Here is a 14,291-nt window from a genome sequence, read left to right as displayed (position 1 = left end):
GTAACATATTATTATAATAATAATTATGAAGGTATTTGATTACTAAGTAACTATTTCAGCAATTTACGTTACAAATTTATAAACCAAATTGGGGTTTATATTATATACATCTACCGAAAAATATTTTTACACATTTTGGATTAAATTATGCTAATTTACTCGCTAAGCAAATTCTTAAAATACATATATGTATATAGAAATATTTTCAATAAAAACAAACAAAATATGAATTTCAAAGTACTTCATTATAGTATAAAAAAAAAAAATAAAAAGGTATATATAAAAACTTTATTTCTAGTAAAAATTCTATATATAGTAACAAATATTTGGATCTTTGTATAACCAAGTATAAAAGGTAGATGTATAAACTATTTATTCACTTCTTCATTTGAATGTTTTTAATTTTCAAAAACATGGTTTACTATTTTCTTTTTAGTGGAAAATTCATTAAAACTCATGGCAACTTGCTACTACATTCTGTGCAGTGCATGTTTTTTTTTATTTGATTTTGGTTTAACAAACAAAACCGCATTAAGTTTTAAATTTAGCAAAAGAGCATACAAATTGATTCTTAAAAAACCTAAATACCACCACCAAAAACATTGCTATTGATTTTTATTAGTTTACGTCACTTTTAAATGTATAAATTTAGATATTTTTCCTTATCTTAATTCATTTTATGCTTCTTTTTAATATAAAACTCTTATAAAATTTTGTATATATTTTTCCAGTTTAAACAATTAATTGGGTTTGACATTTTATATAAATGCTTTATGCCGCCAAAATGGGCTGGGCAACGTAGTTTAGTTATGTAAAAGCCTCCTTTTGCTGAATATAAAGAGTACATTATATTATGAAATCTTATATATAAAAAAAAAAAATACATAAATACAAAAATTGCATACTCATTTGCTTACATAAAAATGCATATCTTATTGTTACTAATGTCTTTTTGGTGCTAAACTACAAAATGACTTTCGTCAAAAAATGATTGCCAGTACATACATATATTTAGATATACAATAGGTATATAAAACGTGCTTAAAGGTGTAAGTTCATATTATATTGTTCATATTCGCTCTTGGTCATTTAAATATGTTGAGCATAAACTTCACGACGTTGTTCATTAACTTATAACACTGATATGAATAAATGATATGAGCAGCTTGAAGTCTGCTCTCATATACATACATATATGTACATACAAACATACATATATCTAAAAATTTCAAATGTGATTTATGTGCTCATGTATATGTAGTCGACATAAATAATTTTACTTTCTTATTAGCTCGTTTCTTGATGTAACTTTGTCCGCTTAAAAACAGTAGATAGTGAATTAAAAAATTATTCTTATAACTCATATCAGAATGAGTATTGGTTGTATGAATTTCGTATTTAAAAAGCTTCCAATCATTAACATCTAATATGTGTACCGTCTTTTAAACCGTTTGGTAGCTGCGTCAGAAGGAACGAAACAGACAGCAGGCGAAAAGTATGGTCAATAGCTGGAAATATTAAAAAAAAAACTAGTTTGATATAAATTTTTAAGAGTATTTGTTATAAAATACCTGTATAGCCGCTACGCCGAGTACCACGCCAGCTAAAATTAATGTTTTGGAGTCGAGCAGGGTGAGCAGCTTTTTTAGACAGCCTTCCGAATGGGCGTGAACTACCGTACAGTCTTGAGCTTCGTTCAAATTGATTACCGTGCAGCATGCAGGTGGCAGAGAGTTGTTGTGAAATATCGGTTCCCAATCTTTTGGACCAAAGGTTCCACAACAGTCCATCTGACGAATGAACCGAAACACATTTTATTTACAATGATGAATGATTACAAATTGAAAATATGTTGAATAACCCCACCACCCATTAACCAATGCGGTTGTTCACGCAGAAATACTATATAAGAAAATATCATTCAATTAAAGCTCGTACAAAGAAATTACGGAAGCCTAGTTTAACTCGATATATGGTAACTGTATCGCTACTTCAAGGTTGCCTCTTGGAGACTGGGTAGACGTTTTCAAAACATATTGTGCATTATGTAATCTCGAAAACTTCATATTGTGAACCGTCCGACCCGAAATTATTTTGCCCAAAAATTCGTTGCCGTGATTAATATACTTTTTTGTAAACATCAAACTATTTAATCGTTTCTTTTTCACTTATGAGTAGAATTGAAAATAATACAATATACATTAAAATAAATAATTAAATTAAGATTTGAATTATTTTCTTTTTTGTGATCCCGAAAATTAAAAATTGAAAATCTTACATTCAATCCAAAATTTTTTAATTAAAAAATTCGCAATCCTGCTTATGAGCTGCTAAAATGGAGTTCACTGATTCTACCCAAGAGTTCCAGACGTTCTTTTTAGTACTAACGTCGCTTTCGCTAGACGTAGTCAAGTTTTCATGAAAGTTTAAAATGCAGATGAGAATTCAATTGTCTTATTTAATATTAGAAAAATTAAATTTCCGATTATTTTTGAAAGCCATTATACATATGCATACCTCGAGAACCAATTAAAGTAAGAAAAATTTGTTTTTATTAGTTTACGTTTTTTCTAACATTCGTCTGATAAAATTGATTCATACGAGTCAAGTTTTGATAACGATTTATTTACAACAAATATGGAAGGGCTAAGTTGGGTGTAACAACGAAACATTTCCCCCTAATTTCAATTATATATCGCACATATTCACCGATATTTTCAGCAAAAAGGAAATATTCGTACAAATTTTTATCCCGATATACAAGTATTAGTTAGTTAGCTATTATTGTGTATACTGGAAAGTGAAAAAATCGGATGAAATTCAAATTTGTGTTATATGGGAGATAGGCGTGGCCGTAGTCCGATTTCGCCCACTGTACCATGGGAATGTTAAAATAATCCCATGTATCATATTTGTTTGAAATTGGTGTAGTGGTTCCGGAGATATTTGATTTCAAATAAATGTGGGCCGTGACACGCCTATAGTCCAATTTTTACATCGGCACCAATAAAACCTCCTTGTACCATCCTGGATGTAAAATTGAATGTCTCTGACGCATTTAGTTAGTGATTTAGCGCACTTTTAGTTGTTTTTAATAAAAACCGTTATATGGGGAGTGGTCGGGTTATCATCCATTTTCATACTGTCGAAGAAAGGGTCAAAAATATTTATTTTATTTGTTCGGCCATAGATACGCCTTCCCAATGCAATTCGTTGTACTGAATAATAGCCCTGTATTTTATTGTGGGGTTTAGTTATTTCACTTTATACGTTTTCGATTAATGGCGTTTTGTGGGCATGACAGTGGTCCGATTACGCCCATCTACAATACCAAACTTCTTAAGATGCCAAGAAATATACATATGTACCACGTTTCATAAAGATATAATATTTTAACTTTTACTCTAGTTACAGCTTGCACGAGCCTGATTTCAACTCGTCTTGTCGTACTATCATTTATATATCTGTATATAACTCTATATGTCTATCTTGATTAGTTTTAGGTGATACATAAAACCGTTATGTGAACAATACTTTTATATTCTGTAGCAACATGTTGCAAGAGTATAAAAATGACGTGCGAGAACGTTCTACGATTACATACATTACATACACAAATACATACCTCACTTTGCAAAAGCGACCAAGCATCACGATTTTCTTTGCGTTCGTTGTATTCTTTCATTGTGTTATTGAACTGTTCCTCCATTATATCACTCAGAGATGCATGTTTAGCATAACCAGCTATACCTAAACCGATTTCGAACAAGAATATAATAACCGCCAAAATAACGAATGACAGTATCATGCAACTATTCTCTTTCAAGGCGCCGCAACAGCCGAGGAAACAGATAATTGCTATGGTTGCGCCGACTATAATCAAAATAATGGGCACAGTCCATATGTGGTCGCTGACAAAATTCGAATAATGAGAATAGTTCAACTGCACCATAGCACCTACAATTAGGATGAGCAGTCCGCTTAGCTGAATAGCGAACAATAAAGAAAAATTATTAAATAAATAATTAACAGCAATGGTGAAATAGACTAAAATAAAATAAAATAAACTGATTAGATACTCACAGCAAAAAGCAAATTACAAAAAAATGTAATAAACTTCGCACAACCTAAGCCACCAGAAGCCATTTTGCTTTATTGTATGCTGTTGCAGACTTTCGATTTCTAAAAAATTGTAAAAGAAAATTTTATTATGATAATTATTGAAGAATTCATTACTTTTATAGGTATTTACAAACTTTAGCTACTTTTAGATATGTATGTACGTATGCAACAGCTATATTTTGATATTTACTACCGAAATATTCCGTTATATATGGCGCGAACGACCGTTTCCGCACGAATTTTATTTACATCTGCCATTGCTAGCAGCTAATCGAACATCTAATTCTTTGACTAGCTCAACACACATACACATACGTGCGATTAAGTAAAAGCGAGTAGTAGGGTAGTACACAGCACGTCTGTAAATGGCACTTTTAACGAGACAAATATGCTCGTCCGTCACCTGCAAGCGCGTATGCATCTACATACATATGCCCATAATTATGAAAGTAGTCTAAGTCATATATTTCTTATTTCGAGATATTTCATGAATCGCATTTGAATAAATTAAAAAATATTTATACATTATGCGACATTTTAATTTATAAATTTCTTAGTCTTGATTAATAGAAATTTATTCTAGACATACATTTCATCGGAAAATGCTGTTTTTAGAGCTTGAGCTGACTTAGACCATTTTCAAAAATAACTGAATCTCCTATAATTAACTTAAAGTAATAAAAAGTTGTGATTTTTACTTGAAACAGCAACTTTAACGAAATAATTCATAAACAATTATTATTAATTATTGAAAAATAATCCATTTTTATCCAAAACTTTGAATTTAGAATCATCTAAAGAAGTCTTATATATTATATTATAATTATAAGGTTTATTTTTCAAGAATCTCATTCATTGAGTTTTTAGCCAAGAGACAGATTCGCTCGCGGTATTATTTACTCTCCCGACTGCGACAATAGTATAAGTTCCGATGAGCCCAACATCTGAATTATATTGTTAGATAAACTGAAATGAATTGGCATTTCAGTTATTCGATTGGCATTTATTTTATCGATATATTATGTAGTTCAGAAACGCGACAAAGAGGGCTACGCGGTATTATGTTTATATAATTTCTTTAAATTATTGACTTAGACGACTTTCATAATTAACACTACATGAATTCCGTATAACGTTGTAATTACAACTACTATCTAAAGGTTCATTTCTGACGATATCGTAAGAATTACATTGAATAAATTTAGTTTAAAATCATATCGTGTAAAATAAGTGATAAATATTTTTTTTTTTAATTTTGACTTAGACCACTTTCATAATTATGGGAACATATACTCTTTGACAAATTCTACTTACATACCTACACAAGAGTATATGTATATGTATAGACAACTAAAAAAAACGGCTATGCGGTGGCCAACTGTGGCGGTGGTTAATACAGTGGAAACACAATGAACCAAATCGAAAAATAAATCAATATTACCGTGCAAATACGCAAGTATAAGCCGTGGCAATAATGGACATTACCAACCCTGAACCCTACGACCCCATTCTACCACAAACCTCAGCTACCAACGCTGCACGAACGCACACCACAACACAAGTGATAAAGTGAAAGTGTCGAAAGATCTTCAATTTTATCCATCGCAAACTTTAACGGTGTTTTGGATTTGTAAAATTAATAACAGTTTATAGTCCAGTCACTTAAAAGTTATGTATGTACATAGGTACATCCTAGCATATAGCTGCCATAAACTGACTGATCAAAATCAAATAAGGAAAACGTCATTTTTTGACGATATTTCTTCACGAAATTTGGTATGGATTTTTGTCAAAAATTGTGTCGCTACAATCTCCGAATATTTTGTTCAGATCGGACTGCTATAGCATATGAGGTTTGTTCAAAAAGTATCGCGAATTTTGAATTTTCGCTGGCTACGTGTATTCGAGTTTCGATTGTTTGGTTGCGTTCTGTTGGTACTTATATCCCTTACTTATGCTGACAAGGTTGGCCATTTTGAAAAATTAGTTAATTTTTGACAACGCGTTTTGCTTCGTCTTCGATTTTTTCTTATTACAAAAAAATGGATCAAATTAAATAACTTGGAAAATATTTTCAGAGCGCCGAGAAGATTTGAACGAAGAAGTGAAGAAAATAGTATTGGTCAACCGTCGAATCACCAGTAGAGAAATTGCTGAAGAACTAACTAAACATATACGAGTATATTGGCTCGTGCCATTCGATTTTAACCAATGATTTGGGTATGAGTCGAGTAGTCAAAAACAGCGACGCGTTGACATTGCTCAGAAACATTCAAAATGGCCAACCTTATCAGCCGAAGTAAGGGATATGAGTACCAACAGAACGCAACAAAACAACAAATTTCCAAACAGTTTTGAACAAACCTCGTATAGCTGCCAACTGACCGATCAAAATAAAGATAAAGATCTTTTTACACCCTTTATGAGAGAAATATTGCACCGGTGAAGGGTATTAAAGTTTCGGTGCAGCCGAAATTAACGTCTTATCTTGTATATATTTGTTTATGCACTTACACATAAAACTCAAAGTGAATGCAGGGTATCAAATAAAATACTTTTATGGTAAAAATAACAACATATATTAATATTAAATAGATTTGTATACATATTTAAATATAAGTGGTGATCCTACTCTTTTTTATTTTACAATTGCGCGTCTTTCTCAATTACGAGTCAAAGGGTGAAAATTCCAAGTCCGTAAACCTTTTAGTTGAGAATTGACAGCTGCAACATTTTTATATTCATACTGAAATGTTCTAGTTTTGTTTCCTTTCGAGCAGTTGGTATTTAATTATTCAGTTATCAAAGCTATTTTGGATTTACCGTAACATGAAATGAGTGAAACGAGCAGCTAACTTCCGATCTCACCTTCTATTGCAAGCAATTATTGGCAAATTACATGACCCAATTCGAATAAAATCGATATGCACCTGATAAAGTAAAGAACTAATATCTACTATATATCCATATATGTAATTATGCATTAAGAAATATACGTACAGTAAATAAATACGATTAACTACACTGAAATATACGAGTACGTAGAGATTATACGAGGGTTACGTTTTATATTTCAAGAGAACAACAACAAATGTTAATCGTCGAAAATCATTTTATTGATTTGAAAAATATTCTCCATTAAGATTTATACGGAACTAAAAAGAAGTCATTCTGTGCCAAGAAAGGACTATAAGGTAGATGACTCATCAATTCGATGTTTTGAGTGCTCAAAAATGCAGTTGTTTTAGTAGATGAAGAGTGATCCTTTTTCGACGGTTAGTTTTCCTGATTTCTTGAAAGATAACTGGCCAACAAATGGTAGTGTACTACTCAGAATTTACTGTTCTGCGTTGTTCTGGTAGTATGGTTGCGCCATGTCTAGTTTTCTAAACCAAGAAAAACCCAGGAACCATTTGCTTGGTAGTGCTTCGTTCGCGGATTCGGCTCATCTGGAAACGCCCATACAGTCGATTGCTGTTTACTTTTGGGCTCATACGCGTAAATCCACCATTCATCACTTGTTACGATGTTAAAAACGTGTTTCGAAACACCGCTATCGTATTTTTTTTAACATTTATCTCGACCAATCGACACGAGCCTGTTTTTGAGCGATTGACAAATTGTATGGGATCCAACGTGAACAAATTTTTTTTTCAGTCAAATGTTCATACAATATTCAATGTGAGCTAGTTTCACTAATGCCCGTAATTGTCTCAATCTCACGATAGGTCACATAACTATCTTGCAATATCATAGGTCAGCATCAATAGTTTCTGGAACAGCAACCGATTTTGGACGACCTTAACGAAATTTATCTTGGAATGTCTACGACCTTGATTGAATTCACCATATGATAAACACTGGTCTTTAATGGAGCTTCATCGCCAAAAATTTAATTAAGTTCATCGATGCACCTGTGCTGAGTTCATCCACGTCAAAATTTGTGCGGTTTAATTCCATTTTTTTGGCCGAGATGAATATTTTTAATTACTGTAAACAACAAAAATAGCGCTCGTATGTCAAAACGTTCTTAGTATGTATACCATCATGTGAAACTATACCATAAAGTTGAGAGTTACCCGATTACAACACTATGGTTGCTAAATCCCGAAATATAAAAGGCAACATACGTAATAATACAACTATGGCGCTTTTATATATTTTGACAGGTGCTAGTGGGTACGCGCACTTTTTGCTAATTACCAAATTTTTTTAAAACAAAATTTTTGGTAGCTTAATGACGTCGTGGGGGTATCCCATCTTATCGACCGGTTTAACGCTTCTTCCTCCTCCGAGCATACTGTGCATTTTTCTGGCTCCACATTACTAAGTTTCTGACGGTGAGATCTTAGGGTAAGTGCCTTAGTTCGGGATGCGATCTATGTTGGTTTGTAAATACGAGGTGGAGCTGAAAGATCTTTGCTCAGCTTAGGGAAAAATTGTACGTACTACTGAATATATCCACCATAATCTCACTCACTTTAATTAATCTAGATGATAAAAATTATCTGCAGGTTTCAACAGAAACATTGCACCAAACTTTTTGCTGTTTTTCCCTATGATGGGGTTGATTTTGGCGAATCCAATCGCTTTTTTGTGTTCAGCCCAGATATTCTCAACGGAATTGAGATCTGGAGATTGTTTAAGTCGCACCAGAACGTCCATATTTTTTGGATATTAAACTATGGCCAGGTTGGAATAGTGTTTCTGTTGGAACGTCCTCAAAAGTGTCATATGATTCTCGGCATATTGTAACATTACTGTTCTTACCAACAACTTACGTTTACCTTGAAGCCCTTGGCCTTCAGAACGACAAACATTTATATTACTATCATTTTTAAAAAAATTTATACGTTTTTCGGCCTAGAGAGTGTTATACCATTTTTTTTGCACTTCTGTCCGCACCAAATTTTGTGATTTAAAAGAAACTTTTCATTATAAGTTATTTGGCGGCTGCAGGAAATATTTCGAGCAATTCAACCGGTAGGTCTGCACTTAACAAATGTTGTCGTACGTTTCGAGCCGATACATTTAAATAAATTTGACATATAATTGTCTTGGAAAAGAGAAATGGGTTGAATCTATCCAAAGTTACAATATGACTGTCTATCAGTTACCAGGTACGTAACCGGAATTATTATCAACGGGAGGATTATCAACTCGTTAGCATTCCTCAAAATTGGGAATGATCAGCGTGACGAGCTGAGTCGGTTTAGGCATGTCTGTCTGTCTGTATGTACACGTGAAAGTTTCACAGTTTTGAGATATTGCTCTAAAATTTTGCACTTGTTCTTTTCTCTCCAATAAGCTGCTCATTTGTTGGAACTTGATAAGATATCTTCACGAAATTTGGCATGGATTATTTCCCAAGGCAACGCTACAATATTTAAAGAAATTTATATAATAGATGCTTTAGAAATTGAAGGATCCAAAAAAAGTTCTTATATGAAACAAGATATCTTCATGAAATTTGGCATGGATTATTGTCCAAAGCAACCCTACAATAACCGAAGGGATTTTCTAGATCGGACTACTATATCATATAGCTGTCATATGATCTGAACAATATAAATTAGATTTTTTGTATAAAAAACTTCTTTATTTGTGAAGAGTATTATAGCTTCGGTACAACCAAAGTTAACGTTTTTCTTGTTTTTTTTTACATTCATACGTATATACATATAAAAGTATATGGTATATGAATTTGTTAGAGCACTGTCTTGCATGCACTGTAGTCTACGGCGTAGACTCTACGCTGACCTGTCTTAATTAACGAGTTCAATCGAAATTGGGTAGCATATTGGAAACATGTATGATTTACGCATGATCTAGTTAAAAATAAGAATCGTATGTTCGTTTACATAAGTATGTGATCTGTATATAATAATGTACTACTTAATTCCTTTTCTTTTTTGTTGTGAAATCGATTCCATTATAATTCCTTCAATGGTGTATGCTTAAACATTACCAAATTGAAAGCTAACATTTTAAATATTTAAAAGCTCTATATCTTAAAAAACACTCTTTACATAAATACATACACATATGTAATTTCCAGTTTTCGTTAAAAAATGCCCATCTCGAATTCTTGTACATATGTATGGGTATTTAAGTAACAAAGTTAAATTAATATCATGACGCTTCCTACAATAAAATTGCACGTATTATATAAGAAATTATTTACTCCTTGTATGATTGATATTTGACACTTTAATTTCCCGCTATATAACAAAACTTTGCACTTACATTTAAAAAACATATTTTTTATACACACATAAAGTAATTTCCTGTTTGTGTTCAGATATTGTGCTCCTATTTAAACTAATTTGGCAAATACTTTAAGCAACATCCTTATTAACAACATTTCATAACAAACTACCAACATTTTCTTGTAGATTTTCTCATAATCTAACAATATTTCAACATTTCTGTGTACGTACATACATATATAAGTATACATATAGTATATGCATGTGTGTGAATGTTGTTGTTGTTGTTGTAGCGGCAGAATTCTACCGAGTTGACAGTCCTTGGCCGGAATAAATCCGGGTCCGTTTCGGTTACGTAGACCCGACTGTCGTGGGAACGGTCTGTGAATGTTCACATTCGCCTATCAACGATATTTTTGTTTTGTATGCTTTATCAGATTCCTGCATCTACAAACTTGCAAATATTTGCAAGTACATACATATATGTATATAAAGATTTATTTATGTTTGTATTCGTTCAGTATTACCTGAGTTATCACTAGAGTACTAAAATATTATGCTGAATAAAAACTTAATTGTTTTTCCACAAAATTTCTATTTTGCAGTTTACTTTGTTGTTTTACAACAATATACTTAAAATAATTATTGTTCTTTCCACCACTGCACTGTTCAAGATTTGACTGAAAAAACCGACTGCAAATATAGGTGATAAACTGTGCAAAGTGTAAGAAAGGTACAAAAGGTAGCTAAAATATGGTTGCCATGTTTATAATTTGTACTATTTTCACTGTTGATACCTGTTAATTTACATCCTCTTAAGTCTCTTTTTATGAAATTCAAAACAGATCTGTTATAGGTTAGTGTGAGCATGAAAAATCTCGAAACTAGCTAGATATTTATTACACAAGAAGGAATAATTAATTGAATATTGTTAATAAAGTTGAAAATGAAAAAGTGAGAAAACAAAAAAATTGCATTGGTCGGCTGATGGGGATCGAATAAAATCAAAAACCATCAATTAGTTTAATTTTGTATATCCATAATCGTTAAAAGAGTTCTATAAGATGAAACCGAAAATAAAAGTATTTACAATGTTAATAAAATATTTTTTTGAATATTATTGCCGAAGAGTTTTTTTGCTAAATAGAAATTATTGACGGATCTAAAAATTTCCCCCCTTCAGAATGATACCCAATCAATAAAAAAAATTTATAAATGCTACCAAATTTTTAAAAAAACACTTTAAAAATTTGTAAGTCAATGTATTCCAAATGTATTAGTTTTGATGGAAATATATAACTCTTGGCAAGCTGTACGCAAAAACAATGATGGTGGTGAGTTTAAGAAAATACCGATACGAACAGTGCCATACTGTACGCTCTTGTACTTATATCGTGGCTCTCGCGTTTATAAACCCAGTACCGGCACATGAATTTATAAAGTAATTCAACATTTCATACACAGCTTGATGTAAGTGTGTTGTTTTTATAAAGATAAGTTAATTATTTATTCCATACAATACCACTTGGCTTGTTCTTCCAGTTATGTGTTCTTTGTGTTGATGAAAACAAAATTCTTACGCATCAACAAAACGCAAGGCAAAGAATCACTACATACAAAATACAGAGAACAATAACATACAGTGAAAATGTCATACGAAGGCAGAAACAGAGAACGTATATTATGACATAACGTTTTATGATATACGTTCTCTGGCAGAAATGAAATTGATGTTCAAATAAATGGTTTATAGATACAGGGGCGTTATTATATTGAATTGTGAATACAGTAGCGCACCAGAACATTGGTATAGCAATGAACTATACAAACAAGATGATTTGTATGTAAACGAAGTCTCAGTACTCAATATTTACAAAGAAAACTTTTTTCGCGAACTATTGTATATTTACATTCGGAGAATGTCATATTTTGCAGTTCGGTTATTGTTATTCTCGTAATAAGCATTATCACCTAATATTGCTCCAGGAGACATAAAGTAAACAGGACCTAGAAGTACCAAACCTAGCATACAAAGCCGGGGAAATTTATTTAGGTATGGGCAAAACTTTATACAATATTAAGGAATGTTGCGAAAGCATTCAACTTTAATTATTCGACGAAAGGGTGCAAGGATTACAATCATGTCTGGTATCTTATTAAATTATATTATAGGTTGTAGACTCACTTAGCCTCATTACTATAGTATGCTTCATATCCTGGACTTTAGGACTTAAACCATAGTCTAGACCGATTTTATTGATATTTGGCGCTAAACAACATTATGGCTATAAAAATATCGAAATGTCACATATATCTACCAAAATAAACGGCTTAGGATTAGCAATAAAGTCGGAAATTATTATATCAGGTGTATTTGGGCTAGGAGAAGGTATGGACTAACTGCGTTAACTTGTAACAATACAATGTATATTCGGAAACATGTTTCTACGCAATTTTATGAAGATAACATACATTCTGCCCGAGATATGCTTCATAAAGTCTGATAAAATAACAAAAATCTTTATAAAAGTGTGTGTGTAGTATATGGTAGCTGGGGAATTAGTTGAGCAATTTTACACATTTTCTGCAAAAAACTATAATATATCTATTGTTATAAGTTCGCTTAGTTTTAATAATCTTATATATTGAGAGAAATATATGAGTTGTATTGACTAGATTTAATCCATTTTTGACATTACGACATATAATTATCAGAGAAACATATTCTACGATTTTCATTGAGAAACCTCGCAGACTGATCGATATATACAGTATAAAATTAACATAAAGCCCGAAAATCTTTACGTGAGATATAGGATTGATTTTATCCATTTTTGACACGAGGCTACGATAATCAGGAAAATACTCTCTCTGAATTTCAATAATACATATGTATATCTCACAGATTGACTGATATTTACGGTTATTATATTATATTATAATTATGATCCGATTATGACAAATTTTAAACTTGAGATAGCATCTCATAAATACACTATTTGTGCAAAGTTTCATCCTAATTTATTTTTTGGTCTTTGCTTTGTATACGATAAGGTAGAAGAATCATAATGAATTTAAAATTTTGTTATATGGGAAGGAGGCGTGGTAAATGGTTAAGTTTCCATTTCGCCCGTTTTCACACTGTTACATAAGAACGGCAAGATAATGTTAAGTACCAAATTTAGTTGAAATTAGTTAAGCTGGTCGTGAGATATGGGATTTTAACTATAAACACCGTCGGAGGTTATACCGAAAATATTTGTCCTGAACGAATTTGGCTGATTTAACTTTAACGGTTTGGGAGATATGTATATTAAACCTATTAAAGCGCGGGTCAAAATTATTCAAAACAACAGATGCCTCTACTTATTTGTTATACCAAATATGAGTTTTATATTGTATTATGGAGTTTAGTTAGAGCCCTTTAACTGTTTTTATTTCACGATATTTTGTGCGTGTGGCAATGGTCCGATTCCGCTTATCTACCATACCAACCCCCACTGAGTGCCGGGAATACATGTCCAAGTTTCATCAAGATATCTCGATCTTTACTCATGTTATCGGTTGTATGGACGGATGGACAGACAAACAGTTACTCGGAACTCAATTCATCTCGTTTTCCTGATCATTTACATACTCTATATAACTCTATATCTATCTTGATTAGTTTTAGGTAATATAAACAACCGTTAGGTAAACAAAACTATAATAGATAACAAATTTGTAGAACGTTGGTCGCAGAATCCTTTCATGCGGAACGTTTGCTAGCATTGGGTAAGAGATTCCTTGCTTCCAAAATAGTCGTTAAATAATTTTCTATACGAACCCTAAAATAAAGCCGACATAACTTCACTAGCTAACTACTCCTCTCCACGCTTTCGATTAGGTTCATCGAGTTCATTATGTCTGCATGAATATCAATTGAATTGCGGAGGAAAACTATTTAGCCATATTTCCCCT

General features: G+C 32.1%; 1 protein-coding gene and 1 long non-coding RNA gene across 5 annotated transcripts; one reads left to right on the top strand and one right to left on the bottom strand.

The window, feature by feature from the left end:
- Nucleotides 1-274: 274 nt before the first annotated feature.
- On the bottom strand, nt 275-11,962 carry Tsp39D (Tetraspanin 39D). Of its 4 annotated transcripts, none has more exons than XM_036376426.2 (5): nt 11,854-11,962; nt 4,084-4,182; nt 3,626-3,985; nt 1,572-1,790; nt 275-1,508 (listed from the first exon to the last, which is right to left on the bottom strand). In XM_036376426.2, exons 2-5 carry the CDS (start codon nt 4,144-4,146, stop codon nt 1,464-1,466), a joined length of 687 nt encoding a protein of 228 aa, XP_036232319.1. In that variant the 5' UTR covers nt 4,147-4,182; nt 11,854-11,962; the 3' UTR covers nt 275-1,463. The 4 variants fall into 4 exon arrangements, with proteins under 4 accessions (XP_036232319.1, XP_036232321.1, XP_036232318.1 ...); XM_036376428.2 differs by having other exon boundaries at nt 11,849-11,957; XM_036376425.2 differs by lacking the exon at nt 11,854-11,962 and adding an exon at nt 10,859-11,030.
- LOC138856310 (uncharacterized) lies at nt 11,052-11,952 on the top strand. The gene is made up of 2 exons (XR_011395485.1): nt 11,052-11,801; nt 11,874-11,952. It is a non-coding gene; the product is annotated as an uncharacterized lncRNA (long non-coding RNA).
- Nucleotides 11,963-14,291: the final 2,329 nt, after the last annotated feature.

This window comes from Bactrocera oleae, chromosome 3 (assembly GCF_042242935.1).
Source record: "Bactrocera oleae isolate idBacOlea1 chromosome 3, idBacOlea1, whole genome shotgun sequence".
Classification (NCBI taxonomy): domain Eukaryota; kingdom Metazoa; phylum Arthropoda; class Insecta; order Diptera; family Tephritidae; genus Bactrocera; species Bactrocera oleae.
This window is presented reverse-complemented; position numbering and strand designations above follow the sequence as displayed.